General features: G+C 39.6%; 1 protein-coding gene across 1 annotated transcript in view; it reads right to left on the bottom strand.

Annotated features, from left to right (window-relative positions):
- PRKAR2A (protein kinase cAMP-dependent type II regulatory subunit alpha) overlaps positions 1–15,441 on the bottom strand; it is a 90,952-nt gene that overhangs the window by 16,459 nt on the left and 59,052 nt on the right. The window contains exons 3-6 of the mRNA XM_045778886.2: positions 14,843–14,895; positions 11,809–11,892; positions 10,066–10,172; positions 8,113–8,266 (exon numbers count right to left, since the gene is read on the bottom strand). Of these exons, the coding sequence (XP_045634842.2) occupies positions 8,113–8,266; positions 10,066–10,172; positions 11,809–11,892; positions 14,843–14,895 (398 nt within the window). The remainder of the gene's footprint in view (positions 1–8,112; positions 8,267–10,065; positions 10,173–11,808; positions 11,893–14,842; positions 14,896–15,441) is intronic.

The raw sequence follows: 15,441 nt of genomic DNA, 5'->3' as shown, positions 1-15,441 counted from the left end.
TAACTGCTTGCTCTCTAGCACTCCATGACTGCCACCTATGGGTCATAAGCAGAATACAAAATACAAAACTCCCAAACACTTGCAAGCTCACAGCCACTGTTCAATGTGAAAACATGCACCTTTGAAAAAAAGAGATAAAACAATGAGAGGGCTCTTGCCCTGACGGACTTTACAGTCTCAATGGGGAGACAATACAAAATATCTGGGAATAAAAAAATCTATAGTCCAAGACAGCATATGAAATGTGCTAGGTGAACGATAAAGACAAGAGAAGAGCCACAGGAATTCTGAGGAGGGAGAGAGAGATCACAGTAGGCTGGAGTGATCAAGGATATTTTTGTTGTAAAAATACAAATTTTGGCGGCGCGCCTGGGTGGCTTAGTTGATTAAGCGTCCAACTCTTGATCTCAGCTCAGGTCTTGATCTCAGGGTCATGAGCTCAAGCCCCATGTTGCGCTCCACACTGGGTGTGGAGCCTACCTAAAAAAACAAAAATGTGTGTGTGTGTGTGTGTGTGTGTGTGTGTGTGTGTGTGTGTGATTTTGTATATACAAATACGTGTGTATATATATTACATAAATATATAAGTCTATAAAATTCAAAAACTATAAATTTGGGAGGGGACCTGAAAGAGGGGGAGGATTTAAATAAATGGAAAGAGAGAGGAGGAAACTCAAGATGGAAGGCAGGAATGTGAAAGGTCCCTTGACCCCAGCAAGTCATGGATTCAGATCAGGAGATAGCTAACCAGAGCTACCGTCAGGTCCCTCTCAAATATGTGTACATACGTGTGGGGAGGGACACAGAGCCAGGAGAATGTTAATTGCTTAGTTTTAGGTTTCTTGTATCTAAGTTAATTATACCTTTTGTCCACCTCAGGCTGTCAGGAGTGGAAAGGTGTTTGTTTGTTTGTTTGTTTGTTTCCTTTGAAAGCACATAATGAAATCCTCAAGGCTGGCAAAACGAAACATAGCAAGGTAAGGACATGTTTAACTCTAAGTATTCCCTATGATGGGGCAGTAGTGGGGTAGAGAAATCACATAGAAGACAACGAATTGAGATGTCTAGATGGGTTTCATTGGCTCATATTCCATTAGCTACAGATGAGTTTCATTGGCTCACATTCCATTAGCTACAGAATTCCCAGCCCCTATCCCATACCATGTTTCATCTGCCTTACAAGAGAGTCACTTACTACACCCTATTCCCCTAGTACGAGCTATGGCAGACTCCAAACCTCCCTCTGAACTGCTGTACAAATCGTCTGCTCTTCAGCATAGAGCCCGATTCTGCTGCATTTCTTCTCCATCTGTCTGCTTGAAAAGAACCATTCACTCTCTGACTGCTCTAATGGGCCGCATGATTTGCTACTACTTTTTTAAAGTCCAAGGTTAGCGATGTATCATTTAAAATGTGACTGTTACACTTTGGAATATTATTCTATTATCTTTAGAATTCAATTTCTACCTGTTTTCTGGGCCAATCTAGACATGAGTGCTATGGAAAGAGGACTGTCAAAAGTGAAAAAATGGGAATTATAAAGTCCTCTTCCTTCTATTTGAGTAACCATTACCAAAAAATATTTTTAATCCAGTCATCTGTTGAAGGGCATCTCGGATTAAAAATATTTTTAATATTTTAATAATAACCTTTGACTGTCCTCTTTCCATAGCACTCATGCCGAGATTGGCCCAGAAAACAGGTAGAAATTGAATTTTCTAAAGATAATGGAATAATATTCCAAAGTGTAACAGTCACATTTTAAATGATACATCGCTAACCTTGGACTTTAAAAAAGTAGTAGCAAATCATGCGGCCCATTAGAGCAGTCAGAGAGTGATTAAGAAGCTGTGGTCCATATATACAATGGAATATTACTCAGCCATCAAAAAGAACGATTTCACAACATTTGCAGCAACATGGACGGGACTGGAGGAGATAATGCTAAGTGAAATAAGTCAAGCAGAGAAAGACAATTATCATATGGTTTCACTCATTTATGGTACATAAGAAGTAGGAAGATCGGTAGGAGAAGAAAGGGAAGAAGGAAGGGGGGGTAAAAAGAAGGCGGAATGAACCATGAGAGACTATGGACTCTGGGAAACAAATTGAGGGCTTTAGAGGGGAGGGGGGTGGAAGATCGGGATAGGCCAGTGATGGGTATTAAGGAGGGCACGTATTGCATGGTGCACTGGGTGTTATACGCAAGTAATGAATCATGGAACATTACATCAAAAACTAGGGATGTACTGTATGGTGACTAACATAACATAATAAAAAATATTATTAAAAAATACATATTTATATTTTTAAAATCCCTCTACAATGGTACAAAGATTGCTACAATTGCAATATCAAACTATTTCTAGATGAAGAGAAAACTGGTATCTCTCAAAATGGCTTATTTATTTGCATTCCAACCCTTTCTACACATACTTCCACCCTTCCCGGAGCTCTCGCGCTGTGCCCACCTGGCTCCTGTGGCTGTGGATAGTGTGCAAAAGCATCAGACATTACCCCAGCTTTCGGGGAGCTTCCAATGGAGCTGTGAAGAGGAAACGCCCACTGTGAAATAGTGGCTCCTTCAGGCAGCAAATGTTTAGAGTCAAGCCTGAAGTTCAAAAGAGAAAAGGAATACTGTGCCTTCCCCTGATTGCAAGTGTTTCCTAAGAAAATTTCTATTGACTTTCACTTTTGCAAGAGAGAATGGGAGCAGAGACTGAGTGCAGTGGTCATGGTGGCAGATGCCCCCAGGAAGAGCAGGAATGCAGAGAAATTTGCAGAAACTCAAGTGACAACACCAAGTCCTCCCTGCTTTGGCCTCACAAGGCATTTCTGAGGCCTTGGAAGGTACAAAAAGTCAGGCTGTAGAGGACCCTCTGGGAGTCACTTTCCTGGAGGTGGTACTAAAGCTTTTGAGGGGGTTTGGGCTATAAAGCGCATGAACAAAGCAGGAGAAAAGCAGAGGCCAGAAGGGCATCTTGATAGGATGCTTAAGGACAGTAGGGAAAGGAAGAAAAGACTGCAAAAGGTAAGGCTAGGAAGCAGAAAGACAAGGCAGGGATCTCAGGAGAGGGAGCTTCAGGAAGAGAATGGTGATAGTAGCACCACAACCATGGAGGCGCAGGTGTCCCATTCCGTAAGCCCCTACCTTTTGCCAGACTCCAAGGGCACTGCCTCTCTCATGTCCATCTATTGAATTCTCAGACCCCAACCATGGGCCAGGTGGTTTTACAGTTCAGTTTGTTTAAAAAAAAAAATTCTATTGCAACTTTCTCTTTGACTTAGAGATTCTTAAGGGATGTGCTATTTAATTTCCAAGTGTTTGGAGATTTTCCTGTTACCTGTTACTGATTTCTGGATTTATTCCATTGTGGTTAGAGAATACGCTGTCTGATTTCAATTCTTTTAAATGTGTTAAGCTTCATTTTATATGCCAGGATATGGTCTATCTTGGTGAATGTTCCATGGGCTTAAAAAGAATGGGTACTCTACTGTTGTTGTATGGAGTGTTCTATAAATTTCAATTAGATCTTTTTGGCTGATGGTGTGGTTAAGTTCTTCTATATCCTTCCTGGTTTTCTAATTGTTCCACCAACTCTTGAGAGAGAAGTGTTAAAGTCTGCAACTATAACTGTGGATTTGTCTATTTCTCCTTTCAGTTCTATCAGTTTTTGCTTCACATCCTATCAAGATGCCCTTCTGGCCTCTGCTTTTCTCCTGCTTTGTTCATGCGCTTTATAGCTCAAACCCTCTCAAAAGCTTTAGTACCACCTCCAGGAAAGTGACTCCCAGAGGGTCCTCTACAGCCTGACTTTTTGTACCTTCCAAGGCCTCAGAAATGCCTTGTGAGGCCAAAGCAGGGAGGACTTTGAAGCTCTGTTGTTTGCTGTATACATACTTAGAGCTGCTATGTCTTCTTAGTAGATTAACCCCTTCATTATTATGTAATGTTCCTCTTTGTCCCTGGTAACTTTCTTTGCTATGAAGTCTATCTAATCTGATATCAATACAATTACTCCTGCTTTCTTCTGGTTTATGTTTGCATGGTATATATATAATTCTATCTTTTTACTTTCAACCTACCTATATCATTATGTTTGAGTGAGGCTGGTGCAGACAGAATAGAGTTAGGTCATCAAAAAAATCTATGTGACTTGTCTCTGTCATTTAGTTGGTATAATTAGATCATTATATTTACAGTAATTATTCATACATTAGGGCTTAAGTCTACCACTTTACTATATGTTTTCTGCTATTCCTCTGTTTTTTGTCCCTTCATTTCATTTTCCTGTATTCCTATGGTTTACTTGAACACTTTTTAGAATTTTGATTTATAGAGCTTTTGAATACATCCCTTTGTACCGATTATTTTATTGGTTGCTCTAGGTGTTATATTTATATATGTAATTTATCATGATCTACTGATGTCAACGTTTTAGTAGTTGGAATAAAGTGTAGAACCTTTACTTCCCTTTTGGCCCCTTTACCCTCCCCATCTTTAGACTATCATTGTCTTAAATATTTCCTCTATATACCCTGAGAACCACATCAGACAATAATTTTGCTTTAAGCATCTAATTTAGAAAATTTAGAAATTTTTTAGATTTAGAAAATTCAAAAGGATAGCCTTTTATATCTCCCCATATTTTGCTTTTTCTGTTGTTCTTTCTTCCTTCTTCATGTTCCAAATGTCCTTCTTTTATCACTTCCTTTCTGTTTGAAGAACTTCCTTTTGCCATTTTTTCGAAGTAGTCCTGCTGGTAACAAAGTCTCTTAGTTTTCTTTGATATGAACATATCTTCATTCCTGCAGGATATTCTCACTAGGCATAGAGTGAGCCGATAGTTTTTTTTTTTCAACACTGAAAAATGCTGTGCCACTTCCTTCTGGCCTCCATGGCCAGGAAATCTGGTATCATTCAAACTGTTGTTCCCTTACAGGTAATGCATTTTTTTCTCTCTTGGCATAGATTTCTTTGTGTTTATACAATTTGGAGTTCACTCAGTCTTTTTTTAATCTGTAGGTTTATTGTTTCATCCAATTTTGGGAAGTTTTCAACTATTATTTCTTTGAAGAATCTTTTAGTTCTATACTCTTTCCCCTCTCCTTCTAGGATTCTATTGATACAAATATTATATCTTTTGTTATTATCCCACACACTCTGTTCACTTCATTTCAGTTTGTTTTCTTTCTGTTGTCCAGACCGGGTAATCTCTATTTTTCTACCTTCAAGTTCACAGATATTTTTCCTCTCTCATATTCATTCTGCTCTTGAGCCCATTCAGTAAGTTTTTATTTTGGTCATTTTATTTTTCAGTTCTAAAATTTTCCATTTGGATCTTCTTTCTATCTTCTATTTCTCCATTGAGACCTTCTATTTTTTCTTCATCTTTTTCAAGTGTGTCCATAATTGCTTGTTGATGGCTTATATTATTGATTATATGATAACTGCTTTAAATCCTTGTCAGTTAATTGCAATATCTTTGTCATCTTGGTATTGGCATCTGTTGATTGTCTTTTCTCACTCAGGTTGAGAATTTCCCTGTTCTACGTATAACAAGTGTTCTTCTTTCTTTTTCTTTTTCTTTATTTATTTAAAAAATTTTTTTAAAAGATTTTATTTATTCATTTGACAGATATAGAGACAGCCAGCAAGAGAGGGAACACAAGCAGGCGGAGTGGGAGAGGAAGAAGCAGGCTCCCAGAGGAGAAGCCTGACGTGGGGCTCGATCCCAGGACTCCGGGATCACGCCCTGAGCCGAAGGCAGACGCTTAACAACTGAGACACCCAGGCGCCCCTCTTTTTCTTTTTCTTTTTTTAAAGATTTTATTTATCTATTTGAGAGTGAGTGAGCAAGAGAGAGCATGAGCAGGGGGCGGGGAGGGCAGAGGGAGAGGGAGAAGTAGGCTCCCACTGAGCAGGGAGCCTGATATGGGGCTCCATCCCAGGACCCCGGGATCATGACCTGAGCCAAAGGCAGCCCTTAACCGACTGAGCCACCCAGGCACCCCAATAAGTGGTTTTCTATTGTCTCTCTGACATTTGGGGTATTATGTTGTGAAATTATGTATCCAATTTAATCTTCTTTTGCAGGCACTCTACTAGGTATGGTGTGCAAGTACACGTGGAAGTGAATGCTCTGCTCCCCTCTGGACTCAACTGACACAACCGTGGCAGGGAAAGTGGAACGCCAACTAGTGACACTACATATCATCTCATTTTGCCTCTTTGCTGCTCGGTGAGGCTGTAAGTTCAGCTTGCTGCTAGCCCCAGTGACGCTGTGGGGAGGAAGAAGCAGTTTTTCCTCTGGTATTTGGCTGGAATAGGGTGATATTATCTGTTTTGCTAGGCTGACCTTTTCCTGGTCCTTTAGCTAAAGGGGTCAGGCTTTTCTTGGGTTTGTTTTTGTATGTACTTGGTTGGTGGATCTAGGTTGTAGGCTTTTCCAGAACACCATCTGGGACTCACTCTCTTGTCCTTCTTTAAGTCCCAAGATCCCTAGCCATTCCACTTTCTCCTTTCCATCTTCCAGGGTCTTCCTAAGTTTGTTTATTGTATGTTATCTGGACTTCTATAGTTTTAAGAGAGGAAACTAGTGAGGAATGGGGCTATTTCACCTTGACCTGGACCAGTAGTTGTCATCAATACTTTTTTTTTTAAGTTGACTCCATACCCAATGTGGGGCTCAAACTCACAACCTTGAGATCAAGAGTCATATGCTCTACTGACTGAGCCAGCCAGGTGCCCTGGCATCAGTACATTTTAAAACTGAGTTTATTTCCCCCATTACTTATTGATCTATGAGCTATCCTTGAGGTTTTCTTTCTTTTTTTTTTTTTTTTTTTTTTTTTTAAGAGAGAGAGAGATGGAAAGCAAGTGAGCATGCAAGCGGGGGGCAGAGGGAGAGAGAGAATCTTAAGCAAGGCGTGCACAGCCCTGAGATCATGACCTGAGCCAAAATCAAGAGTCGGATGCTCAACCAACTGAGCCACCCAGGAGCCCCTATCCTTGAGTTTTTTATTTGTTTCGTTTTGTTTTTGTTTTTAAGATTTTATTTATTTATTTGACAGAGATAGAGACAACCAGCGAGAGGGGGAACACAAGCAGGGGGAGTGGGAGAGGAAGAATCAGGCTCCCAGAGGTGGAGCCCGACACAGGGCTCAATCCCAGGACTCCGGGATCACGCCCTGAGCCGAAGGCAGATGCTTAACAACTGAGTCACCCAGGCCCCCCTATCCTTGAGTTTTTCAACCACTAGGTCCCCAAGTGTGTGATCTATTCTTAAGCCATTATATCTCTCATTTCTCAAGACATTCTTAGTTCTACATCAATATATTACAGGAAAGTGCTCTGTTATGTCTTTAAAATGTGACTTCATTTGAGGAACTATATCGATAATGCTATGGTATACATTTAATTCTGCTTGTAAAGTGAATAGAAACAAATTATCACAGATGTCAATATCTTAAAAGTGAAATTTGGGATTTGTACAAGAGGATAATTATTTGTTTAAGAAGGAAGACAGTTACAGATTCTGAAGGCTTGATGCTGAAGGAAGCAAAGTGGACCATGGATAACAGAGGATAGGGATCACAGCAGTGCTGTGTCATAGACACTCTAGGAAAGTTCTCTTTCCCAGAATATGGCCATCAGCCTTTCTAGTCATCTAAACCTATTGGATATTGGCATGGACCAGTGCACAAGTGGATGGCTGGCCATGGACAAAAGTTCATTCTGGGACAGCTAGAAATGGAAAACACTGTTGGCAGAGCTTTCCATGATAATTATTTTTCTAGGCTGCCTCTTGTATAGAAAATTATCCCCTTTGTCTCTACCTGTCTGATAAAAACATAAACAGAAAGCGTAATAAGAACTGACATGACTACAAGGTGATAAGACCCAGTCTTTTCCCTGCAATTTGGAGTAAATGGTTTGTTGACAAATCATTTTAGAGAAATGGAAAAACACACTGGTACAAGATGTTTCATAATGTCTTTCAGAGAACTAGCTATAAAATATAGTGTGAACCAACAGCCCAAGGATAGGAAACCCCGAAGTAAGGGGAATTAACACTATGACACACTAGAAGAATCATTTCTCTAACTCACCAGTCCCCAGAGGGAGCCTTCGGAAGTGGCGACAATGGTTGCAGCTCTCGGGGTGTTGTACATCAGAGCAAGTTCTCCAAAGCTGCCACGGTTGTCATACTGACCGACAGAGCGAGTCTGATTATCTTTTGTTACTAAAATATCATAGGTTCCCCTGGAAGTATAACAAGAAATAATTTCATTTATTATTTCTAACAAAAAAAATTTAGACCTGGCAGGTGGTACAGAAATAGAAGCTACATATGATATAAAATAGGCAACTTCCAAAAGATTTTCGCTAGTATACAGAAATACGATAGATTTTTGCATTCTGACTTTGTAGTCTGTGACCTTGCTAAACTCACTTATCAGTTCTAGCAGCTTTTTTGTAGCTTGGGATTTTCTAGGGAGGATCATGTCATCAGCAAACAAAGACAGTCTCACTTTTTCTTTTGTAATCTATAAGCCCTCCCTTCCTTCCTCTTTTTCTTCTCCTTTTTTCATTGCCTCATTGCATTGGCTAGGACGTACAGTATAATACTGAATAGAAGTAATGAGAGCAGATATCACTGTCTTGTTCTTGATCTTAAGGGCAAAACAGTCACTCTTTCATCATTAACTATGATGTTGGCCGTAGGTTTTTAAAAAAAATTCCTTTAATCTGACTGGTGTAAAACCACATCTATTCCTAGTTTGCTGAGAGTTTTTACATTGAAAAGGAGTTGAATTTTGTCAAATGCTTTTCCTGAAGGGATTGAAATGACTGCATGGGTCTTCTTTTGTAGTTTGTTGAAAACTAGGTTATAGAACTGATTAAAATAAAGAAACCAAAAGTTACAACACTCTACCTATTGACTGGTAATGACTGCTAAAGAATAATACTCAGAACTGACAAACATCTAGAGAAACAGGCACTCTCAATACACCACTGAGGTAAACTTAAACGCGTCAATGTTTCTGCAAGATAATTAACAACATATAAACAATTCCTTAAAGAGACCCTTTTACCAGTGACACCATTTCTAGGCATTCTATAGGAGATAATCTGGTGAGGGTGGTTCCTTTCAGGTCTGAGAGGGGGTCAGAAGCAGCCCCCGAGATGATATTAACAGCTGACGACACACTAAGGCCAGCAGGTCAAACCCACACATGTCATGCCTCCCAACATGGCTTATACCTGGAACAGAGCCAGAAGGGGCCAGGGACATGGAAATTGAGGCAGTGTATTCATGTGTAAAATTAGGCTGGGACCAAAAGATCCAGATGACAACATAGCAAAATGGCTTCTTTATGAAATCAATTCACTTGAACACTGCAAATAGCACGTTTATAAAGCACATCTTGCATATCTTACTGTTTAGTATTGATAACGGCAACCCAAATATGGATTGTACTGAGGCCTCAGGATGGCAGTAGATAGAGGGGCAGGGACAAGCTTTTTTTTTCCTTTTTTTTCCCTTTCATGATGTCTTTTTATTAAGAGAAGTTCTTGGGGCGCCTGGGTGGCTCAGTCAGTTAAGCACCCAACTCTTTCCCCCGATTTTAAAATTTTTTATTTTTATTTAAATTCAAGTAATTAACATATAATGTATTATGGTTTCAGAAGCAGAGGTCAGTGATTCATCAGTCTTATATAATACCCAGTGCTCATTATATCACATGCCCTCTCTTGATGTCTATCACCCAGTTACCCCATCCTCCCAGCAACCCTCAGTTTGTTTTCTATGATTAAGAGTCTCTTATGCTTTGTCTCCCTTTCTGATTTGTCTTGTTTTATTTTTTTCTCTCTTCCCCTGTAATCCTGTTTTGTTTCTTAAATTCCACATATGAGTGAGGAGAGGGACAAGCTTTAAGAAGCTTGTATGCCTGGTCCTGAGCCCTCTCTGGGCCAAACAAAGCATAGGGTAAAGTACATGCCTTGCGTCAGGAATCTTACTAAGCGCAGCCACACATCTGCAAAGCTCCATCTCCTACCGTTCTATGACGTAAAAGTTGTCTCCGTCATCTCCTTGGTCGATGACATGCTCATCAACTTTGACTGTCCTTTCAAACATGGCATCAAGGACTTGAGAAAGTTGTTCCTGCACCGTAGACACACAAAGAGAAAAGATGGCTTTTACATTTGCTGGGAAAAAATGACTATGCTCATCTCAGTTTGCGACTACACAGTGGAAGTACAAGTATCAGATTGCTCTCCATATTCAAGCAAAATCCTTAAAGCTGCCTGAAACAAATGTTTTCCTCTGACCATTCAGCTTTGTACCTCCATATATATAGCATAGTTGCCAAGGTTTTTTTGAGGCAGTATTGCTTTTAAAAACATTCCATAATTTATACAACCATAGGTATCTAAATCATGGTGCCCATTCTCCCAGTCACACCCACAGACTGTCAGGTGCCTTGATGGCTCCACTATGTCATCTGTAAAGCCATGCAATGCCACCTTCCTATAGGTGTTGATCTTAACAGGATCATCAACTCTAAAGGGCTGGGATGGACTTAGAAGTTACCTCACAGAGCAGCACAACAACTGCTCTGACTAGCCACACACATCACTTAACCTCTCCGAGCCTCAGTTAATTCATATTTTAAAAAGGGTTTAATAGTTTCTAGCTCATTAATTTTTATGACTAAAAAAGAAAAACCTAAGGAAAGTATCACACAAGAGGTACTCAAAAATTGAGATCTATTATTGGACAGCTACTACTGCTTCGAACATTTATATACAACACATACAATTGCTTACTTATCATTACCTGCTATAACCAGAAGGTAACTAACTGTACTGGTGAATGTAGTGAAAACAAAACAATGCTATTAAATTCTAACAAAACAGTGGTCTCAGGCTAGGGCCAGCATCCCTCTGTCAGGGAGGGAGATTAGTGACTGTCAGGGGACACTAACGAAAACCAGCTTTAGCTCAAAGAAAGACTTTCTCCTTGGAGGAATGTGGACTGAAGACGTGGCAAGGAAAAATTTTACTGCTGCATAATTCCATGTGATTTAGTGTCTGTCAGCGTGACTGTACCACCTAAAATAACCGATTACCACTAAAAGCATCTCTTTAGTTCCACAGTTCCATGTGTTGAATACTGTACAAGCTGGCAAATACTAAAAAGGTAGTGCTATTCACGTGCATTCCGCATTCACATGGAATGTGAGCCCAGTGTTGCCAGAAATCTCATGTTTAAATACAGGTAACAATTCAAATTGTCATGTCCAAAACAGACCAAACACACTCTAGCTGTAACTGGCCTGTGGGCTGTCCACTGGCAGCCTCTCGTTCTGAGTAACTCTTCTTCTGTTCTGGACTCTTCAAAAATATCAGCATCATAAGATATAGAATAAGGTGTTCTAGGGGCGCCTGGGTGGCACAGTGGTTAAGCGTCTGCCAAATTACTCTGCAGCATAAATTCAGACCCTCCAAACTAAGTCAGGGTCATGCAAACCTGAACATTTCCTTTCAACATGACCAAACTGTATGGTTCTCAGATGCTGTTTTCGTGGAGGAAGTACGAAAGCAATTCAGAGAAATACCAGAAGTCATCTGAAAAGCTCATTATGAGTTATGACAGGCAACACAATGCAAACATTTATAAGTAAGATGAATCTAAAGTTTTATGCCTCATATGGCTGAGGCTAAGATGACAAAAATTGTTTAAATGACAAACAGGAGAAAAGCTAAAAGACAAAAATATTTTTAAAAACCAATGTTACCTGATCAAGATTTTTGAAGAGGAGAATATCTTTGCAAGCTTCCTGAAGTCTGCATCTCTGTTGATCAGTTTTAGGGTGAATCACCTGCCAATCCAAATGAAAGCACAGACATATTTTATTCCATTTTAAAATCTGACTTTACAGATCAGTAAATTTCTTTCTCCTAAAAAGTGGGGAAAATTAAGAGCATGTTTATTATGACTTTAATTCTATACAAACACCAAGCAGTGCCTTGACCATGGAGGGGCAATGTGACAGAGCACTCACCCTGGGGCCACTCACTGATGTGTGTGACTGGCAGGCAAGTCAGTTACCCCCTGGGAGCCTCAGCGTCCTCATCTGTAAAGCGAAAGGCTATCGATTTGCTCATTCAACAGATACTAAGCATCTACTAGGTGCCAGGCACTGTTCCAACTCTAGGGACAGAGGGAATGCACGGATAAAAACACCTGCTCTCATCCAATAAATCTGTAAAATATGTTAGAGAGTGACAAGGCTAAAGAGAAAAATAAGTTAGGGAAGGGTGATAAAAAAAAGTGTGTGCATGGAGTGGGCAGATGAGGACTCACTGAGAAGGTGACATTTGTGTGAAGCTCTCAAGGCAATGAGGATGACCTGAGGGAGTGAGTCATGTGGACATCTCTACAGCAAGAGCACCTCAAGCGGAGGGAACAGTAAGTGAAAACAAGGCCTTGTGGTAGGTGAGGAGCATGTCTGAGAAAGAACCAAGAAATAGGTATGACTCATGCAGAGCAAGGGTAAAAGATCAGGAAGAGACCAAGTCGGGGGGTTAGGTGAGGGTAATGCCCAAACCACAGAGAGCACTGTAGGTCACAGAACTACAACTTTTCCCTAGCCACCTGGGGGCAATTTGAAGGTTCTGACAGAGGAATGAAAAAGATCTGATTAATGTTTTTAAAAGGCTCACACTGGTTACTAAGTGAAAAACAGCCTCGAGGGAAGGAAGCAAGAGTGGAAGCCAAGAGACTCCTGTGATTATTCCAGTGCCAGATGGTGGTGGTCAGGACCGGGGTGGTAGCCATGAGGTGTTGAGAAGGAGTAGAATGCTGGATATGTTTCAAAGACTAAGCCCATCAGATTTGTTGGAAAACTGAATGTAGGAGCTAAGGGTGATCCTCAAGTTTTGGACCTGAGCCCTTGGGAGGATGGAGCTGCCATGAGTTGAGCTGGGGAAGACTGTGGGTGGAGAAGAATGTTTAAAGGGAAATAATCAGGAGCTCACATTCGTCATGAGTTGCCTATTGAAATCTAAGTGGAGACGGCAAGTAAATAATGGCTGTACATGCTGGAGTTCAAACATTAAAAGTTTAGTAGTAGCGGTGGTGGTATCTACTAAATTAGAGTTGTCAGAGGATTAAAGAATACATGCAGTATTTAAAACAGTACCTGGTATTTAGTGGGTGCTAAAAAACTGTTATTATTATTACTGATATTAAATAAATGTTCATTGAACTAAAAAAAATAATTAGTGCTTAGTGTTGCTGTTATAACTTAGAGACCTAAGTACTAAAAAAAAGTACATTTCTTAATCTGATGAGAAATAACAGATGTCAAAAGTATTAAGTATTTTAAATTTGGGATATTAAAAAGTTAGTAAAAAAATGCTTTAAATTTTTTGGTGGGGGAGGGGTAGAGGGAGGAGGCGAGAGAGAATCCCAAGCTACCTCCACGCTGAGCATGGAGCCCAATGCAGGACTCCATCTCATGATTCTGAGATCATGGCCTGAGCTGAAATCAAGAGACGCTTAGCTGACTGAGCCACCCAGGTGCCCCTCCCAAAAAACTGTTAAACTGCTTTAACTTTTAAAAGTCATCAAGAATTTTATAATATCCAGAATAAATTTTTAAATTTACATATCTATTATATTCACACAATGGTAGCATTTTATTATTAGAATACTTCAGAAATCTTTCAGAAACCTTGCTGCTCATTTTAAGGCATACTTGAAAGATTATTAAAGCTTCTTTTATAACATCAATCTTTTAAAAATGGTGGTTCAGATATGCTTTTATAAAAACAATTTGGTAATTGTACAAAAGTTTTAAAAAATCTGAGTTTTTAAGAAAAGACCAAAAGTGAACTGTAGTCCTGCCACAACCACTGTTAACATCTGGGATATATCCATCCAGAAATAATTCTTTGTACTAATAAATACTACACAGATGGATAAATATACATGTATATATATGTGTGTGTGTGTGTGTGCGTGTGCACGCATATGTATTTTAAGGTTTATTTACTTTTTTAAGTAATCTCTACACCCAACATGGGGCTTGAACTCATGACCCCAAGATTAAATGTTACATGCTCTTCCGACTGAGTCAGCTAGATGCCCCAGATAAATATTTTTTTAAATTATTTTTTATTTTAGAAAATGGCTGCAGATTCTCTTAATTTGAATGTACCATAACTTAGCCCCTAGTAATCCCCTATTTGGGGGCATTGTTCTCATTTTTTACTATGATAACACTGCAATGATCTCTGTTTATACATCCTTGGGAAAGATCCAGCTACTTGTTAGGGATGAATTCTCCTTCAGGTAACTGCTGAGTCAGTTGGCTTGACTATGTTTAAGGCTTTGACAGCTACAGCTAGGCACTCCATCTTACCATAACCTCAACCAGTCCTGCTTTCATTCTTCTTTTTTTTTGTTTTAAAGATTTTATTTATTTGTTTATTTGACAGAGATAGAGACAGCCAGAGACAGAGGGAACACAAGCAGGGGGAGTGGGAGAGGAAGAAGCAGGCTCATAGTGGAGGAGGCTGATGTGGGGCTCGATCCCAGAACTCCGGGATCAAGCCCTGAGCCCAAGGCAGACGCTTAACGGCTGTGCCACCCAGGTGCCCCTGCTTTCATTCTTCTTAATATTTGTCAATCTGGTAGATAAAAAAAGTAGCATCTTGTTGAGATGTTAATTTGTATTTACTTTAATTATCAGGATGATGTAGAGGAGGAGGGGAGTGAGTGGGGAATAAAACAATTCTACCTAAGGCCTTTGCAGCAGTTCTTACCCTTGGGTCAGTATCTTCCTCTTCCTCATCAGGGTTGTAGGTCTCAGCACAGACTAAATTTGGAGAGAAAAACATAAAGAGAAAAGTGAATAAAACAGATGTGTACTTTTACTGGAAAAATAGGAAGTGAACATAGTTTCCTGTTATTCACTGTTTTCTAAAGCTGTAATGATTTTTAAAGGCTTTTTGTCAATTAATAAATATATTAAGTACCTACTCATGCCAGGAATTCTATTAGGTGCTAAAATGCCAGCTTTCTAGGGATTGGTAGTCCCAAATAGGAGAGAGTTGGTAAAATATATCATAGAGTAGATCTCATGGTGGTGGCAAGGACAAGCAAGGAGGTGCTGTCTTCTGCTGAATTTTTAAGCAGAGGTGGAAAACCAGAGAGTACAACATATGCAATATAAACACATGGATATGGATATGGAATAATTATGAAAAGAATCAATTCAAATCACTCAACATCATTCTTTTCATTAAGTCATTCATATGAATGACTTAAAAATAAGAACGAATTTTAAACAAAATGAATACTGTGTGTCAGTCTTTTTCTGGGTACAATATATTATATAAATCTAAAATCAACTTGATTTTTT

The sequence above is a fragment of the Ursus americanus genome, chromosome 14, assembly GCF_024610735.1.
Source record: "Ursus americanus isolate L20-20 chromosome 14, mUrsAme1.1.p, whole genome shotgun sequence".
Taxonomy (NCBI): Eukaryota; Metazoa; Chordata; class Mammalia; order Carnivora; family Ursidae; genus Ursus; species Ursus americanus.
The sequence above is the reverse complement of the archived record's forward strand: the minus strand, read 5'-3'. Positions and strand labels throughout refer to the sequence as shown.